At 44.5% G+C, this 18,791-nt stretch overlaps 1 protein-coding gene across 4 annotated transcripts in view; it reads left to right on the top strand.

Moving 5' to 3' along the window:
- NUGGC (nuclear GTPase, germinal center associated) overlaps positions 1-15,147 on the top strand; it is a 39,407-nt gene extending 24,260 nt beyond the window's left edge. For all 4 annotated transcript variants that reach the window (XM_069485095.1, XM_069485093.1, XM_069485094.1 and 1 more), the window contains 9 exons: positions 1,725-1,830; positions 3,077-3,210; positions 6,996-7,160; positions 7,760-7,917; positions 9,368-9,506; positions 10,309-10,417; positions 11,008-11,144; positions 13,154-13,244; positions 14,770-15,147. In XM_069485095.1, coding sequence (XP_069341196.1) covers positions 1,725-1,830; positions 3,077-3,210; positions 6,996-7,160; positions 7,760-7,917; positions 9,368-9,506; positions 10,309-10,417; positions 11,008-11,144; positions 13,154-13,244; positions 14,770-14,909 — 1,179 coding nt within the window. In that variant the 3' untranslated portion in view covers positions 14,910-15,147. The remainder of the gene's footprint in view (positions 1-1,724; positions 1,831-3,076; positions 3,211-6,995; positions 7,161-7,759; positions 7,918-9,367; positions 9,507-10,308; positions 10,418-11,007; positions 11,145-13,153; positions 13,245-14,769) is intronic.
- Positions 15,148-18,791: the final 3,644 nt, after the last annotated feature.

Consider the following 18,791-nt stretch of genomic DNA (forward strand, 5'->3'; position numbering starts at 1 on the left):
TCTATTTTTAGCTTCCAGGTTTTCTCATTTCTCATATACAGTATCTTCTTACAAACTTTAATATATTGTGCTATACATTGTCATAACAAGCCACATGTTTGAATTAGAACAGTGTCTAACCTTTCTATAGCATAATTTGATGAGTATCTACTAACATCTTGGATACCACCCTCTAGCTATAAATGTTTCTACTACTTTTTTAAAATAATATGGAACCTGCATACTGTGGTCGCTTCATTGACACTACAAAAATATTCCTTTTTTACTATAATAACAAGACTAAATGTTAAATAACCCTCAATACTTTGTTGAAAAGTTATACAAACTTTAGAGCAAGATTTTAAGTAATGCAAACAACTAGACATAGCTAAGCATACTCCTTTCTTGTAACTGTTTTAGAACCCTACTTAAATTTAATTCGACACATTAGTTTCACCTTCCAGTAGAAAATAGTTTCAACTTTCCCTGAAGTTTTTCCTAGACTCAAAACTCTATCAGAAAGAGTAAATAATCTCAGCAGATCTTTATACTTCAGCCCTGACTCTGTCATGGGGGCTTTTGGCCGTCTACACAGGCATCTCTATTCCAGTCTTAATGACACATGCTTACAGCTTGCCAGAGACATGGCTTCTCACGGGTCCCATTGGATTACAGGGACTCTGCTCACTCAGCTCTTTTCTGTCTTTGTATCAGAAAAAGATTGACAACTCTCTACCGTTTTCTACCCCTCAAAATACCCATGCACACACATGCACAGTCTAGATGTGCATATTTTTTCTCTAAAGTGAGAAGAATAAAAGATTATGGAATAATGTTTATGTATGATTCTAGTATGACTTCTCAGTGATGATGTTTTACTAATCATAAAAAAGACTTTCTTACATAATTCTTAATTCCTTGACATTTAAAACCATCATTTGCTTAAACATTACGCTGCATTAAAATGTATACAATCACTCATTAACCACTCAACTAAGAAACTTTTATAGAACCTTTGTTGTGTTGTGCTGCTAAATGTTTAACAGCCAGCTCTTTGTTTAAAAAAAAAAAAAACAAAAAAAACCCCGAAAAACTGGTTTGTACCATTGTACCATTTGCCAATTCCTATGGTGTAAATACTCCCACCATTGCCAATTTCACAGAACGTTTGTCCAATGTTGTGTTGTGCTGCTAAATGTTTAACAGCCAGCTCTTTGTTAAAAAAAAAAAAAAACACCCGAAAAACTGGTTTGTACCATTGTACCATCTGCCAATTCCTATGGTATAAATACTCCCACCATTGCCAATTTCAAGCTACCAGTGTGATGTCCTTGAATGCAGAGTTGGGAAGTGACATGCACAATCAGCTTTCAGAAGCTCGTGTCAGCTGTCTCCGGCACACCACTGCCTTTTCCAGAGATTTGCTGCCTTTTCCATAAAGGATCCTGGTACTTTTCCCCCTCTGAACATTTAAATACACTTTTGAACTTTTTTTTAATAATTTTCTTCTAGAATTGGTATTTTTAACTCCCAAGAGAATAGTTTCTATGCCGCAATTTCCTCATAACTTCTGACCTTGGGCAGATGGCCACACTAGACATTTAGAATATTGTCTGTTCTTTATGGGGCTCTTGGAAAACCGAAAGGGAATGAGCTGAAATTTGCTAAAGGCTCTCATGAGTCCCGTGTAGTTTCCTTTGCCATGGTTGAGTTATTGTGTTTCCTGTGTGCTCCTCTCATTTCAGAGAAAACTGCCAGGTGACTTCAAGGTCCTGGAAGCCTCAGATCTAGTGTACACAGTCAGCGCCCAGGAGTACTGGCAGCAGGCGCTCCTCACGGAGGAGGAAACTGGTAATTTATGTTTTTTAATCTCAATCTCTAAAATTCTCAAGATTAAGCTTGGCACTTCGAATTTCCTGCTCTAGAACTTTTTGTGCCACATAAAAATTTTTTCTGGCTTGCCAGTTTCTATACCTATTGCAAATACATATTTTTTCTCTCTGCGTTGTTGTGGTGCCTGAGACCACAGTTCCTCTCTCCTCCAAATGTTACCATGGGTTGGTAAAAGTCAAGTGATCAGGTTGTCACTTCCTTAGTATTTGGCTTGAGAGTCCTCCTCCCCACCCCAGCTATGGGTATGAGAATGATTTTCTGAGTGTCAAATGTATGCTTTGTGAGGCAGGGAAAGCAAAAGGCATGGTCTCTTTCTTTACAGAACTTAAAAATCTAGATGAGGAGCTAATATTATATTAACCAAAGTGCAAAAAATTAAAGTGAACATAAGGCTTAGGTAAATGGTGCTGGCTGTGAGCACGACAGAAGGCCAAGGAAGCTGGAGCTCTGTGTGGACCAGAGCACGCAGTGGAGACCAGGTGGGCAGGCGGGCTCAGGGCTGGGCTTGCATCTGAGCTCGACACGGCTTACGGCGTGCACTCACGGGACTAGATGTGTGTGTGTGTGAACGGAGGTTAAGGAGCAGAATGTGTGAGGTGTTCCCAGAAATGTGGGGACTGCTTGGGCAAGGGTATAAAATACAAAATTGGCTTGGTGTGTGGAAGGAGTACGAGAGAAAAATCACCCTGGGCAGGAAGGATGGGGAAGGTGGTGGGGTGGCATCTATGATCTTGGGATGACAAAGGGTTAGGACGAAGGCAAACTTCTGATCACATGTCAGAGGTTTCTTGTTCCTACGTACAGCAAGAATGGACTATTCTGATATTAGAGGTTGTTTGACATAGAACAATCTAGGGGGACGAAAGAGCTGAGACTCTGGAAGCGTGAGCACCTTTGGTTCAACCTGCAGGTGAGTACCAATCCCAAGGAAAGTGCCATTTCTCAGCCAGCCTGTACTTTTCTATGTGGTTTGTTTTATATAGCTAAATTAATATTCAGCATTGCTGATCTACCATTCACTCTTGTTGATCCTACACGTGGGAAAAGTGTTTTTCCGAAAGGCTGGTGTAGTGGGCAGCCAGCCCACGTGGGGCCTCAACTCTAGGTCATTCGGATCGCCATCCGGATCTTTAAACCTTTATGAATTCTGTTGACTACAAACTTTTGGCCTTTTAAAATTGTTTGTGCTGCCGGTGAATTCCAGAAATCCCCAAGTTAAGAGAATACATCAGGAAAAGGCTCTTGGATGAGAAGAGGAGGACGGTGACCAAGTACGTGACGGAAGCCTTGGGCCTGCTGCTCCTCACAGACAGCGTCAACTCCGCGCAGAGCCTGCCGGTATGGAAGGCAGCGGCGGAGACGTCTCCTCCCGGCCTGGGCGGGCATTTCCTTTTACCGAGTTAGAAAAGTAACTTACGTTTTTTCGTTTCATATCAAAGAAAGATACGAAACTCGGTCTAAGAGGCCAAAAGGATAACTAAAGGGCTAAAATCATAACATTTGAGTAAAAGAAAAAGGAATGCTATTTCACCCAAGACACATGGGCAGAGGGGAAAATGTGAAAGTAGTAGCTATTTTCCATCTCTCCTGAGCCTTGAACAAGGTGGTGTGTTTTCACGAGGGCGGCAGTGGTTTGGTTTACTTCTAGTGGAACGCGGACACTCCTAGGCCATCCTGGAGAGCCATGTTTACGCATACAGTGCAAAAGCGTTCGGTCTATCTCTGGGTTTCCTTCATGCTCCGGTGCTGCGGAATCTCGAACTCAGAGCAGTGTGGTGAAATAATGTGAGAGGAAGGAAACTGGAGGGAATTCCAGCAATTAGATATTTTTCTTTACTGTCTAGAATGCGGGCCTTCTGAATGACCAGTTAAAAATAACTTTTCTCATAGTAATAGACAAATTTATCTCTTTGATTTTTTTTTTTTTTTTTAACACTAAAATAAGAGGGATAAGCTGCTGGGTGAGAGGCTTGGGAGGGTTTTGGAGAAAAACCTGTTGCTGTCATCAGTTACCAGCTGTGTTGTTTCCTTGTGAGAGGCTGAATATACAAACATCTGGACAAGGGCCTGACCACATATAAAGATAGAACTCTGACCCACAACCTGCAGCAGGCTGTCTAGAAACTCCTTATCTATAATAAATAGCCCAGAAAGCCAGTCTGACTTGCGGGAAGTCAGATTGCTGTCTCTAGTAACAATTCAGGAAGCTAAACAGTAACTTCTGTAACAATCGGCCCCAAATGACCAGGACTTGGTCTTTGTCGCTGCCTCCCAGTTTATTTACCATCAACCACAGAAAGCCAAATGTGTCCCCCTAACCAACCACACGGGCTGCCCTGCTTTTACTTAGCCCACCTACGGTGTCCCCAGGCCAACAGCCTCCAACCAGGGCACACCTGAAGCCTTTCCTTTTGTCCGCTATAAAATTTTCCCACTCCTTTGCCTGCGTTTGAGTCTCTGCCAAACTCAAGTGAAGGCGGCCAACTCTTGCTTAGCAAGCTCTGAATAAAGAGCCTTTGCTTTTCTTTGGGTGGCCTTCACTTGTTTCCACACTGCCTTTACCCATCAGATTTGCACAATCAAGTTGTCTGACTTCTTGTTAGGTTGGAACAGGGAAGGGGCAGAGGACGTGCACTAGTAGGGCTCCGTGAGGCCCAGGAGCTGGTCCTGAGAACGGGGAAAGCAGGCCTGGCACGAGCCTGTGGGGTGGCAGGGACAGGCAGGCACTCCAGTAAGCAATGCCAGCTAGAGAGGGGTCTCTGGTTGTGGCCAAACACCCGCATTTGAAAATTCTGTATAAAAAGGCCATATAGAGCAAACTTCACTATCTTTTTCATCGTATTTCTTATGCCTTGTTTTGGTCTACTTGTACGAGACAAAAACAAAACAAAACTGCTGGAATCTGAGATTTTCTAATTTGGTTTTTGTCCCCTGAAATAGTTGGGGAAGAGTTTGACCTTCCAACTTCCCGAAAAAGTTCTTCAGGGTGAAATTTGTCTCTCTGCCCAGCACAAGATTGCTTTTGGAAGTATCCATGGAAAATGAATCAGATGTGGTGCTGTGTGTGGCTGGAGTACTTTACAAATACAAGGGCTTTTTTGCAATGAAGCCCGGAAATGCCCTCTCCACGTGCTCTCCTTTGCTAAAAAAGGCATGTAAGCCCTCAAAGGGGCTCAGTCCCACCCTTGCAGCCGGATTCCAGGCCGTGGAAAACACAGAGCAGGAGGGGGCTGAGTGGCACTTCTGTGACAGCCATCTGAGGGCGTCGCCAGCAGCGCTCCTCAGATTCCTTGGCCTTAGATATCAGTCTTATTCTTAGTTCTTTGAACGGAAAGTTGGAAGGCAAGAGTTTTGTCAGTTCTTTTGAATTCTGAAAAATCAAACCTAAATATGTGCATGATTGATCACTTTTTTTTAAAGATTATGGCTCAAACCGAAAAGGGTAATGATTTTAAATGAACAGTCATTAATTTTAAGAATCAATAGGAAGTTGATGGTGACATTTCAATGAATCCTTTCCTTTCTTATTCTTTCGTTTCAATCAATAGGGATTTATTGAGAATGAGACATTGTGAGGATCTTGCCTGTAGATTTATTTCCCATGACTTTTTGCTTATTCCATTTTGATCACCAGGGACACCACAAATTCAAAAGAATCTAAAGGGCACTCTGGGTGTGGTGAGGGGGGACAAGTATGGCTTATAAGAATTCTTGATGGTGAAAACTGGGAAAATCCTTAGGATGGGCCCAATGCGAAATGGTATCCACAAACTCTAAAGCTTCATCAACTCTGAGATTCACAGAGTTTTATTTAAGGTGGTTTTCAAGATCATTCAACCCAATTCACTTACTTTAAAGATGATGCAGCTGAGAACCAGAGAAGTTAAAAGTCACCTATATAAGGTCATACATCAATTCGAGAACTATTTCTGTCCATTTGGGAAAGAATTTAAAAGCCGACATTATCTAGCAGTTTCTCTGTGCCACTTGTTCAGTTCATTAATGTTTATGGATTTTGCTCTCTGTGCCATGCCCTGGAATAAACAAACACGAATAACAGTCTGTCCCTGCGCCAAGTTCCTCGTCCAGGCCAGGAGACGTAGGGAACGAGAGAGACATCAATCACACAGTAGGAGGAATGCCATACTCGGCAATGTACAAAATGCAGTGGGAGCACAGGAAAGAGAGCCCCACCTCTGCCCGGGGAGTCAGGGAAAGCATCTCCGGGGAGGTGACTTTTGAGCTTTCCTTGAAGGACACGAGGTTGGAACAGCATGTGCAAAGGCATGGGGTTCTCAAAAGGAACAGCATGTTTGGGGAATGGTAGCAAGTTTGAGGCAGCTACTTGGGAGGACGTGTCAGGCAAACAGAGACAGTGGTGCTGGAGAGGTTGGTTAGGTCCCGGCTATGAAGGCCCTTACGTGCCAAGCTAGGGAGTGTGGCTTCCACCTGCCGCAGGCACTGCAGGGTCTGCCACGTTCCCATGCAGGAAACACCACTACGAGTTCCCAGTTTGGAACCTAGAGGTCAAGGCTGTCCCTGGTGGTCACTTCCATGTATTATTTAAATATATGTTTTTCTCTCTGACTAGACTCTATTCTTTGACAAAGGGACCATGGCTCTATTTCTGTGCTCCTGTAGCTTTGCTATTCCAAGTGTGGCCCATGGCCCCTAAGATCAGCATCACCTGGGGACTGGCTGGAAATGTAGAACCCCAGGCCCTCAGATTTTAAGAATATTACCTGGTGATTCGTATGCACATTAAAGTCTGAGAAACTCTATCTTCAAAAACTGCTCTGTGCAAAGTCAAAGCTCATTAGATGTTTGTAGAATTGGATGTCATTGGAAAACTCTGTTTTAATAACAATTGGATTTTTATGTGGATAGTTACTTCTCCAAATAGCCTGATGGATTATACATCTGAAATGAGTATAGCAGGCAGATGTTTTTCTATTCCCCAGACCCACAAAGCCCAGGGGTCTCTGTGCACCGAGGGAGGCCTTATTGGGACGATAAAAAGAAGTTGACTTGGGGAGATAAGCTCAATAGCAGATTGGGACAGGCTTAAAGAAAGCCTTTAGGGGAGCTGGTGGCCTGATGCTCCTTTTGCCCCTTGTCCCCAGAGTGAGCACTTGCACATGAGTGGGCTGCGGAGGTTTGTGGAGGAGAAGGTCGAGCTGCTGGAGGAGGCCATCGCGCAGTGCTTCGCCCGCATCGAGCAGCCTTTGCAAGACGGGGTCCAGGCCGCCAGGGCTTCCTACCGACGCATCCTTGGAGCATGCCTGGTGGTGAGTGACCCTTGCAGGGAAAACGCAGGCGGCCAGTGAGGTCTGCCTAATCGCCAAGCTCCCTTTTCACAATCCCACTGCTTTCAAAGGAAATAAAGAGCTAGAAGAGCGTAAGACAGTGAGAATTGCACGTAAGAAATTAACCGTGCATCCCTAGTAGTGAGAAAGGCATGCAGTTCAGCAGAGGCAGGGTTGAGGGTCTGAGAGTCTTGATCTGAATGCTGGCCCCACCAAACGTCCGCTTTGTGGTCCTGGGCAAGGCCTTAAACCCATCTAAAAACCTCTTGGTGTTCTTCTGTAAAATGGGGATGCTCAATGCTGGCCCTACCTATCTTGCTGCCTTGATGGCAGTATCAGTTAGATGACACAATGAGAAAACATCTTGTAACCTCTCACTTGGCATGCAAACCGTGGGGCGCCCAGCCAACCTGGAGGTGTGACCACTGCCCTTTCTCGTTTAGCTTAATAGTGTCTGTTTAAAGATCGTGTTGTCTCTACTCTTTCCTGTGGTTCTTGGCGTCAGTCTTTGGCCAAAGCGATGCAGTTCTGATCCTGTGACCTTCTAGTTAACTCTACTAATTTATTGTTTGATTATCCAGAGGAGTAAAGGAAACCAAGGTTTTCACCAGACTCTGAAAGCTGTTTGCCTGAAAAATGGCATCTACGCCTCCAGGACTCTGGCCAGAATCGATCTGAATGAAGCCATCACTCAGCCCATCTACGACCAGATCGATCCTGTGTTTGGAGGCATTTTTAGGTAAAGGATCTTTCATCGTGCGCCTTCCTGAACAAATGTCTGAGGAATGTTGGGCCAGAGTCTCGTTTTTAAGAATTTATGCTTTGGATCTGGAAGTGTAAAGAGTAGCCTGTAACTTGAGGAAGAAAGCGTAGTCTTTGGCAAAACACAAAAGCCTTCTTGGTTTGGTTGACTTTAAAATTTCTCATGGTGACCGGTAGTACAGATTGCGATGTTGCTTTCAGACTAATATTATGATTCCCATTATTTTTCAAATATCTCATACGTGCAGTGGGGGATAAATTTTCCTGTGGATCTGGGCCCAGGACAGGGTATTTTGATTGGAGAGAGACGAATTAAGCAAACACAGAACGCTCTCTGAGTTCAGGGAGGACTCTGGGTCTGGCGTGGGTCGGGGTGTTTGTGCCCCCTCCCCTGACCTCCAGTTCTTTCCTCCATTGACAGAAACAGAGCTCCTAGTCCCCAAGCGCAGCCACCTGTCCCCAGTCTACCTTCTCCTTCCCCGCCGGGATCTCACCTGCTTGCTCACCTGCCGCTGCTTGAACCATTCTCCCACCTTTGCTTGTATCTTACTCAGCCCTCACCTTCCTTTAAACATGTCTTGGGTCATGCCATTCCACTAACACGCACCCCACCCTGTTTACAAGTTTGTGGGATAAACTCCAAATTCCTTCCAATGGCATTCAAGACATTCCACCTGCCTCCACCTCCCTTGCCAGCCTTTGGCTGCACTGTGGCCCGAGATCAGCCCTCTGCTGTAGCCAGCCCTGCGGGTAGCAAAGAACAACTGCGACGTCCTGCGTGCCGTGCTAAGCACTTGCATGCATCATCTCATCGAGTGCTCCCACTGACCCTGTGAAGCGGCTTCTGTCTTTTTACATCTGAACAAACTGAGATTCAAAAGAACTGTGCAGCTGTCCCAGTGTCACCCAGCTCACGAGTAAAGAGCCAGGATTTAAAGCCTGTGCTCTCTCCTCTGTGACCTGCCACTTCTTGCTCCCAGGATATTCTGAAACAACTGTGTTCGCTGTGTCCCATGGGGAATAATTCCTCCTCCTTTCCACTTCCCCAGATCTTACCCATCTGTTAAGGTGCAGTTCAAGTCCCACCCTTTCAAGTGGGAGCTCCTTGGCAGTGGAAAGACTATGAGTTTTGAGGTTTAAAGCCGTGTCCAAAGCCTGGCTCTGCCCGCTATTAGCTGTGTGACCCTGGACACATCAGCAGTGCTCTCTGAACTTCCATTTTCTCACCTGTAAAATGAGCATCATCGCACTGACTTCATCAGTCTTTACGTCCCAGGCCTGGCACAACACAGTGCTTGGCACATTGTAGGAATTTGATAACTGTTAGATCTTGTCCCATTTCTCTTAAATAAATATAAGGAACCAGCTAGTTTCACGTTTGTTTCAGCCTCCATTGTCTCTAACGTTTTTGTTGCTTTCTTCTGTAGAACTGGGAAGCCCACTGATTCAGCTCTGATGCCTCACATAGATGCTTTTAAGCACTCCCTGCAGGAGAAAATGACAGAAATGGGGATAAGAAATGGCTGGAAATATGACAGTTATAAAAAACATTTCCTGATCCAGGAGGTAAGTTCCTTATAAAGTGATGAGGGCAGTGAGGTTGCGTGTGGCTTTCTTCCAAGGTGGGTTTTGGGGTGGCCCATCTCTCCCCACTTGCTCCCCCAGAGTGTCCAGGGTCTGGACACCTTGCAGGAGGTGCTGTGTGATACAGAACCTGCTGGGACGCGGGGAGAGCAGTGGCCCTAAGATCACCATGGAGGAGGGAGGCACCGCTCCACTGTGAAGCATCCGGTAGCGCGTGCTGAGATTGTAAAGCCGGCTCAGTGCTCAGGAAGAATCTTCAGAGTCCTTAGATGTATGAAAACTTGCATCACCTTGTGACACTTTAGTAACCTTGCTATCGTTTTTGCCAATACTATGAAGTAGTATCCAAAGCAGTGATGCTTAAGGAAGTCAGTCATTTTTTTGCAGGTCATTTTTTAGTTCTGAGGCCTCAAGACTCTGGTCTGTGACTCATTTTCTTCCAGGGCCGGCCCAAATAACATGGCAATCCTAGAGAAATAGCTTGTACCTCCCGTTGCCTCCTAAAGAGAGCCCATTCCAGGACCTTGCCTGTGCCCAGGTTCAACTCAGCAAATATGTATGGAGCAGTTTGTAGGTGCTGGGCTCTGTGGGAAGCACTCTGGGGTATGAAGATGCTTAGGAAAAAGTTCCTGCCCACGAGAAGCTCGCAGCATAGTCGTGGAGATGACGTCTCAACAGCCAACCCACAGCGGGGCAGAGGGAATGGGGGCCGCACAGCAGGACACTTGACCTGCCTTTGTTGAAGGAATTGTCACAAATGGCCTCTGTTAATATGGCTTCTCAGATAAGCACCATCCTGGGAGGCCTGGAGGGCCACATCCTCAGGAGGAAGAGGAGGATCTACGAGTCCCTCGCCACCTCTGTGCAGAACGACCTGAAGCCCTGCTACGAAGGTGGGGGCTCCCGGGGCAACAGCTCCACTCGCTCTGGGTCTTTCTGTCAGCGCCCGTGGCTCCTTTTCCGCTGCTTCCCTCAAAGTATTTGTCCTCTTGCATCCTAAGTCCTCGTCGCACCCTCAGTCTACAGATTGAAGCCACCATGGCTGCAGGAGGCAGGGAGAGGTGATTAAGGACCCCTTCTTATCTGTGTGTTTTCCAGTTCTTTCTGTCCACCCTTTGTCTAGACACCCTGCTTCTCCTTTCCATGCTGTGTCTCAGCTGATTTAGCTATAAACTCTGTATCCAGTTCTCATTTTTATTTTCTCCAATTATTTGTGAACTGGCTTTCAGGCTCCTTCTTGTTTTGACAGCGCCTTTGTTTGCAGGCAAGAGGAAGGTGACTTTGTAAGCTTCTGCTTAATTCACTCATTAGGTTTTCTGATTGCTATTTAGTATCTAAATATTGAAAATGTTATTTTTTATAGAAGTGTGTATACACACACACACACATATCTATAAATACATTTTTGTTTGCTTGCCTGCTTGTTTTTCTTTCTGATTCCAAAGATGTCTAAGCAAGTCCTTGTGGCTGTCATTTTTGCCAGAGGCAGCTCAGATCGCTGGCAAAAAAGCATGTGAGAGAATGAAAGATGTCATCCGCAGAGGAGTGGACCAGCAGGTGGCCGAGGGCATGTTCGAAAGGGCTCAAGAAAGGATGCAGCACCAGTTTCAGCAGCTGAAGGTACTCCGCAGCCTCAGGCTCAGCCCCAGGCCCAGGAGCCGCCAGCGGGTAGAGGGGGTGGGTGGTGCAGAAGGTGGGGGAAACAGCAGGCATTCGGGCCCCCACGGTGCTGGGGGAGGGGCCACTGGCGCTCGGCATTCTGGGTTCTGGCCTCACTGCTGCCGTGTCCCACAGACATGAGCTCATTTAATCCCCAGCAAATCTGTGAGTAGGTGCTGTCATTGTTCTCCTTTTATGGAGAAGTAAACTGTGGCACGAGAGATGTATCGACAGGCCACACAGCTAGGAAGATGCAGGCCAGGATGTGGGACCAGGTAGCGGCCCTGGCATTTCCAACAATAGCATAATCTCCAGGCAGATTTTTTTAATGACAGAAATGTCTTGTCTACATAAAATGTCAATAAATAAATGTCAGTGCACTACTAGGTCGGTCAGTTTTGGGTGCTAGCGCACGTTTGGCCTTGATGCCATCTACGTGGACAATGGTTCGTATAGTTTCCTCAGACGCCAATGCTTCTGCCAAGGACACTTGGACCATCCTGCCTCAGCCTGGTCTCTCAGCTTGACGCTCCTTCTCCCCCAAGCAGTAGAAATCCTTTGTCTTAGGCCGGGACACTGTTGTCCCCCTCCCTGGCTCCAGATTCTTGTGCCTCAGTCCGTGCTAACCGGCCCTCCCAACCACGAGGAAGCCAGTGGCTGCTTTCTCCGTCCACCTGTGGGGCAGCCGCCTCGGAACATCTCCAGCCTGCTCTGCCCAGTCTCCTGCCCTCCCCCCACTGCCGTTTTGGAAAATTCCTTCTCCACAGTGCAAAGCATGTCATTTCCATCGGAATAGGCTGAGCGGTACCTGACCAGCCACAGTTTAGCTTCAGCCACTTGACATATTGTCACAGTCTACAAATACATTGGCAGGAAATTGGCCAAACTCTACAGAGCCAATCCCCGTGTCCCCATTGAGTCCATAGAAATTGGATCTTAAGGTGCCCAAGAACATAATTCCACTAAAAAAGTGATTAGTGTATTGACCATGTACAAATATATCTTAAGTGACAGAAACATGAGAAGTTAAAACTGGGTGCATGCAGTATTCTTATTCCCTGACCTTCTTTTATTTTTTATGTATTTTTTTTAGAATAACAGCTTTTAATTTTTAAAATATTTTAGTTCTATATAATAGATGGAATTTCTTTTTATACATACTTAATGTTTGAAGATTTACTGATTTTTTAAAAAATTGTCTCTTCACAATGTTCTTATAAATTGAAGAGGGGAATAATGCTTTGTTGAATATGCTGATTAGTCTCTGATAAATTGATCAGTAATGTGGCTTCCTAATTTGTTTTCACTGTCGTGTGAGGTGGTTTTAGGAGCTGTGGATCTCCCATCCGCTGATCTTAAAGGCAAGGAGCTGAGGCCTGGAGGGTTAAGTTACTGGCCCCAGGCTCACAGCTACAGCTGGGACCCGAGCTTAGGGTTCTTGGTCTAGCATGTAGCAGAAAAAGCATGAGATTTGAAGTCAGGAGATCCAAGTTCAAAAAACTACCCTCTGCCAGGTTGGAGGAAAGAGTCTGATGTTTTTTAAAGGAGGGTAAGAGACAGAAGAGGGAAGAAAATGGTTTCCATTGATAAAAGGACAGTCAGGAAGAATCAGACGTGTCAAGTAAGGTGTGCTGTACAGAGCGGGCTCCAGTGCACATTTATCCAGTGACTAAATGCGAGAGAGGTTACTGGGTGGTGACCAGCTCCTCCCTACTTCTCCATCTCTGCGGCAGCCGTCCTCCCCTCATGCCTCCTGGCTTCCTCTGTAGTTCCTGATTCCATTAGTCAGCACCAGAGGTACACTCCCCCCCCCCGCCCCCCACCGTGAGTCTCGATAGGCAAGAAAGGAGATGCTGAGGCAGGTGACGCCACCTGTGTCATCTCCAGCTAGGGGATTGGGTGGGGTCGCTCTTGCAAGAGTCACTTTTGGGTTGTGCCATCCTAACCGATTGAATGTCCTTGTCGTGTAGACTGGGATCACAGAGAGGGTGATGGGCAGTATCGCCACCATGCTGACCCTGGCTTCGTCCCAGGGGGACGGTCTCTACAAGGAGCTTGCAGGTAAATACGTACAACCTTTGTGTAAAGGGCGATTGTGCTGACAGCCCTGGCTGTGTTTGATCCTTACTGAATTTAAAGGAATTAAGTTAGGAAGAATGTCCAGGGCAAGGAATGAGATGATGATGATGGTGACTCTCCCACCCCCTTTGCCAAGCTCCTGACTGAGACTGAGCATCATACTTGGGCTTTGTACACAATGTCTCACCAAATTCTCGTGTTAGCTCTCCAAGATAGCTGTTACTGCAGATGCAGAAACAGAGATTCATATTAGGTAGGTAATATGCCCAAGGTTCAGTAGCTGCAAAGTGGCAAATGTAAATCCACAACTCTGCCCGACTATCTCCATAATGCCTTTCTTTTTTTTTTGTGAGACAGAGTGTCGCTTTGTTGCCCAGGCTAGAGTGAGTGCCGTCGCGTCAGCCTAGCTCACAGCAACCTCAAACGCCTGGGCTTGAGCAATCCTACTGCCTCAGCCTCCCGAGTAGCTGGGACTACAGGCATGCGCCACCATGCCCGGCTAATTTTTTTTTCTATATATATTTTAGTTGGCCAGATAATTTCTTTCTATTTTTAGTAGAGACGAGGTCTCGCTTATTGCTCAGGCTGGTCTCGAACTCCTGACCTTGAGCGATCCACCCGCCTCGGCCTCCCAGAGTGCTAGGATTACAGGCGTGAGCCACCGCGCCCGGCCCATAATGCCTTTCTTTTAAGTTGATACCTCCTTATGGAAATCTTCATTGTCTGGTGCAGGAGAAAGGTTCCTCTTAATCCACCAGGAGCCTGGGAATGCAGCACCAGCTATGTGTGCCCCACTGCGGGCAGCCACCTCCCTTTCATGCCATGGGCTCCAGCAGGCCCCCTGCTATGCACTGGAGAGAGTATGCATTCTCAACAAGTGATGCTGCTCATCTCCTAGGTGCCAGGCAGCGTTCTAGGTGCCAGGGACACAGCAGTGACCAGTACAGATGAGAACTCCTGCCTTCAAGGAGCTTCCGGCCCAGTGGGCGGGAGGCAGGCAGTGAGCACACTAATTAGTAAAATGTGTGGCAGGGAAATAGAGCAGGCGAGGGGGAGAGGGAATGCTGGGGAAGGGGACAGGGTGGTCAAGGAAGGTCTCACTGAGAATGTGACACTTAAGCCACTCAGGCGCCAGATGGTTACTCTTGTAGTTTAGAAAACAGAGTGGTTATTCGCGGCTGGGGCACTGGGAAAGCTTCATGGAAGCCGGGTCCTGGGAGGGTCCGATTGGGCAGGATTTAAGAGGCAGCTTGGAGGAGGGAGGCTTCTGGCTGTAGGAGCAAGACAGAGAGACTCAGGGCTCTAGCTCTGAACGGCGTTCAGGTAAGAGGAAGAACACCTGGTTTGATTCTGATTATGAAACAAGGAAATTGGACTTTCTGATCTCCAAGCACCACTCCAGGTCTTATGTTCTGAGAGAAGTGACAGGATTCTTGGGGGATTTGTTTTCTGGAGACATTGATGAAAAGGACACCAAGTCTGACGCACCCCTTCTGCTCTTCCGTAGATGTCAAGAGTGAATACAAGGAGATGGAGAAGCTGCACAGAAGCCTGAGGGAGGTCGCCGAGAACACGCTGCTGAGGAGGGGCATGCAAGAGTTCCTCCTGAGGATGTCCCCCGGCAAGGTGGGCTCCCCCAGAGCATAGCTTCAGTTCTCGGGGCTTAGTGCCAGGCGATGAAAAATAAGCCCAGAGCCAAAGAGTCAGAATTACTCCTGTTTCGTGAAATCTAATAAAGAACATCTCTCAACTATTTGAGCTTTATATACAATACAAAACTCAATATATTATTGCTTCTGGCATAAGTTTATTTTATAGCCAATAAAGAGTCATCTTGAATCCCTAATGGATTTCTAAACCGTAGGACAAGAAACTTGTGCTTCACCAAATAAAAATATCTACACATTGAAAAACTTTAACACTATGGGGAAAAATTATAGAACAAGCTTTAGGGACCCAATCCTATTTCCCATTTTAATGGGAGACTTTTGGGTAAGAGGGCAACACTGTGTCAGGGCAACAGCATGGGTTTGGGAGCCAGAGGGACACAGACCTGGCTTTCCTACCTGTCAGGTGTGCTGAGACTGGCGCTCCTCAAACATTTGATCTCAGGACCCTTCGCTCTTAAAGGACCCTAAGGAGCTTTTGTTTATGCGGGTTATAAATATTTATATTTACTGTATTCAAAATTAAAACTGAGAAAAAATTTAAGTAATTATTTACAAATTCATATAGAAGTAACAATAACAAACTCAGTACATGTTAACAAAAGTAACACTGTTATGACAAAGGCTATTTTCCAAACAATGTAGTGAGAAGAGTAACATTGTTTTACGCTTTTGCAAAATTTCTTTATTCTCTGGCTTAATGGAAGACAGCTGGATTCTCATCCCAGGTTCTGCTTCCAGTCTCTTGCAATATGTCTTTTGGTTGATGTGTATGAAGAAACTTCAGTCTCACACAGATTTGCAGTTGGAATACAGAGAAATATTTTTGTAGCCTTTTCAGGTAATTTCTGGATGCTCTTTGATACTGCAATCATGACAAATGGTATTTTCTTAAAGGTTAGTTGCAGTGTGGAATCTGAAACAGTATTTGTGAACATTTTTTCATACCCTGTTACATTAAAATGCATTGGTTTGTCTTGTGCTTTGAATGGATTTTTCACCCGTGCATTACTTTGTGGCTTTGGGCATTGGTCATTTTGAAAATATTTATTCAATGAGTTAAGCTGATATTCCAAACATTGATGCGTTTTATTGTATAATACTACAAAATCATATTTGTTAATATGTCCACCAATCTTATCAGGAAAGTCTTGAAGTATTGGGAAGCTGTCAAGCTCACAAGAGAGGATACACGTTTTACAAATTCCATTTTTTTCTAAAAGTTCATCATTGGCAACAATTTGTCAGTTGTTTTCTTTGAAGTGATAGTTTCATTTTTGAGAAAATGTCTACCATGTAACCACATATGATTAACAATAGTTTATCAGTTGTTATTTCAAGTAAAAATGATGTTCCACAAGAAAAGTGTCAGGTTCACTCCCAATTCAAGCACTCAAGGAAGTTTCTTGGAGGCAGCAGAAGTGCTTTAGGTATATTTCCCATTTTGTCACACAGAATAATAAAATGGCATCTGTGTAAGGGTCAATATTTAATAGAATTAATAATATACTGTTTCATTAAGAACATTCTTAAATGAAATACTTTTTTTTTTTTTTAAACTACAAGCACATGATGATGAAAAACACAAGAGTTATGAATACAGTTTGGTGCTCCTGCTGTGGTTCATGCTAAGGTACAAGTAGTTTTACCTATGTTTAATTTTACAGCTTTATCACAAGTGTCAACATGATAAAAAGACAAATAAATCTTAATATTATTATAAAAAAATCATTTAACCCAGGAGACTCCATTAAAGGGTCTTAGACAAATTGTTTTAACTCTCTGAGCTTCAGGTTATTTATCTGTAAAATGGCGATACTGGAAGTACCTACCCTGCCTGACACTACCAGGGTTGTCAGGAAGTTTAGGATAAAGCTTACAAAGTATCGACAAATTATACTTAATAATACTTGATAAATGGTAATTGTTTGTGGGCATAATAGAAATAACATGGTTTAGTGGCATGTTTGTTGAAAGACTTGGGTTCTGATCTCACCCCTGCCCAATACTAACTAATATGACCTTTGATCGCCCCTTATCATTGCTAAGATTTCATTTCCTCATATACAAAAGGAAGGAGATGAACTGGATGCTTAAAAAAATTTTTTACTTTAAAATTCTAGGATTTTTAAATCCCTCTCTTTCTGTTGTAGTATCTTTTGCCTACGTGAGATTAAAAAAAATTCAGCCATGTGGGTAGGTCTCAGTGGTTCCTTTTCATTTTAAACTTCTAAATACATAGAGTTCTATTGCAGTTTGCTTAGTTCGCTTTTCATATTTCAAGTGAGGGATGTATGGGACGTCCACTTCCAGCCACGATGGATTTACCCTCTGGCCTTAAACAGCAGCAACAACAACAACAACAAAACAAACACAATTTATGAAACAACAGTTTTTAGATATGGGAAAATAGTGCAGGACAATGATCCCTGAGAGAAAGAAGATAAAGTGAGCCCTACAATTGCCCCTTCTTACCGCCTGGACAGAGTTTCTGGGCCACAGCACAAGGAGGGAGAACTGAAAAGAGCTGGGTGATCTGCCCTAATTGAGGAGACAGAGTCCAGAGTTTGAAGCTGCCAAGGTGAAGAATAAACAGGGCAGAGTACCATGGAGAAGAGAGCTGAACAGAGAGCTCCAGAGCTGCAAAGCTGGTCTCCCTTGGTCTCTATCTACTGGTTAGCGCAGGCATATGAGAAAACTACCAAGGATAAGGAAAGAACCACTGGAAAGAAGCAGGTGGAAAAATCCCCAAAGCTCACCTCAAGCTAGAGCTGTCAGAGTGGAAAGACCTTCTTGCACACTGTTCAGAAAGTATTGCCTTAGTCCTGGGGCCAAAACAGTCCCTACACAAAAGGCTACTGTGCATCCACATAGCAAGGTTTAAAAACAAGCTTCAGGAGGATCGTACTGTTTTCAACTAACTGCATCCCAGACAAAATATGAAAACATTTAAAGGAATAAAAATTCCAGCACCCAGCAATAGAAAATTGAAAGTGTATGGCATTAAATCAGAAATCACCAGGCACACGAAGAAGTAGGAAAATATGAACCACAATGAGGAGAAAAATCAACAGAAACAGACCCAGAAATGACACAGGTGATAGAATTAATAGACAAGGTTATAAAAATTGCTATAATCTCACTCCAGATGCTCAAGAAGATAGAATAAAGCGTGAACACAATGTGAAGAGTAATGGAATAAATTAAAAAGACTGAAATAGACCCGCTAGAGATTTTGAAAAGCTCAATGTCAGCATGGGATTAACAGCAGAGTAGATGCTTTAGAAGAAAAGACAAGCGAAACTGAAAGCAGAACAACAGAACATATCCAAAATGAAACGGGAAAAAAACAGCATCAACAGTCTGTGGGACTTTGCCAAGCAGCCTAAAATGTGTTACTGGAACCACAGAAGGATAGGGATATAGAAAAAGTATTTAAAAGAATAATGTCTGAGAATTTTCCAAACTCAATAAAAAAAAAAAACCAACTATAAACCCACAGATCCAAGATGCTCGATGAATCCCAAGCACAAGAAAAACAAGGAAAATAATGCCAAGACATGTTATAATCAAATTGCTGAAAACCAGTGATGAAGAAAAAATCTTAAAATTAGCTGGGTGTGTGTGTGTGTGTGTGTGTGTGTGTCAGAGGAAACGAGGGGGCTAGTGGATACTGTATACAAAGGAAAAAGACAAGAGTGACAGAAGACTTCACATTAGAAACAGTGCAAGCCAATTCCGGCACTTTTGGAGGCTGAGGCAAGAGGATCGCTTGAGGCCAGGAGTTCAAGACCAAGCCTGGTCAACATAGTGAAGACACGGAGATACCATCTCTACAAAATTTTTTTTAAAAACTAGGCAG

This window comes from Eulemur rufifrons, chromosome 12, assembly GCF_041146395.1.
Source record: "Eulemur rufifrons isolate Redbay chromosome 12, OSU_ERuf_1, whole genome shotgun sequence".
In the NCBI taxonomy this organism is placed as follows: domain Eukaryota; kingdom Metazoa; phylum Chordata; class Mammalia; order Primates; family Lemuridae; genus Eulemur; species Eulemur rufifrons.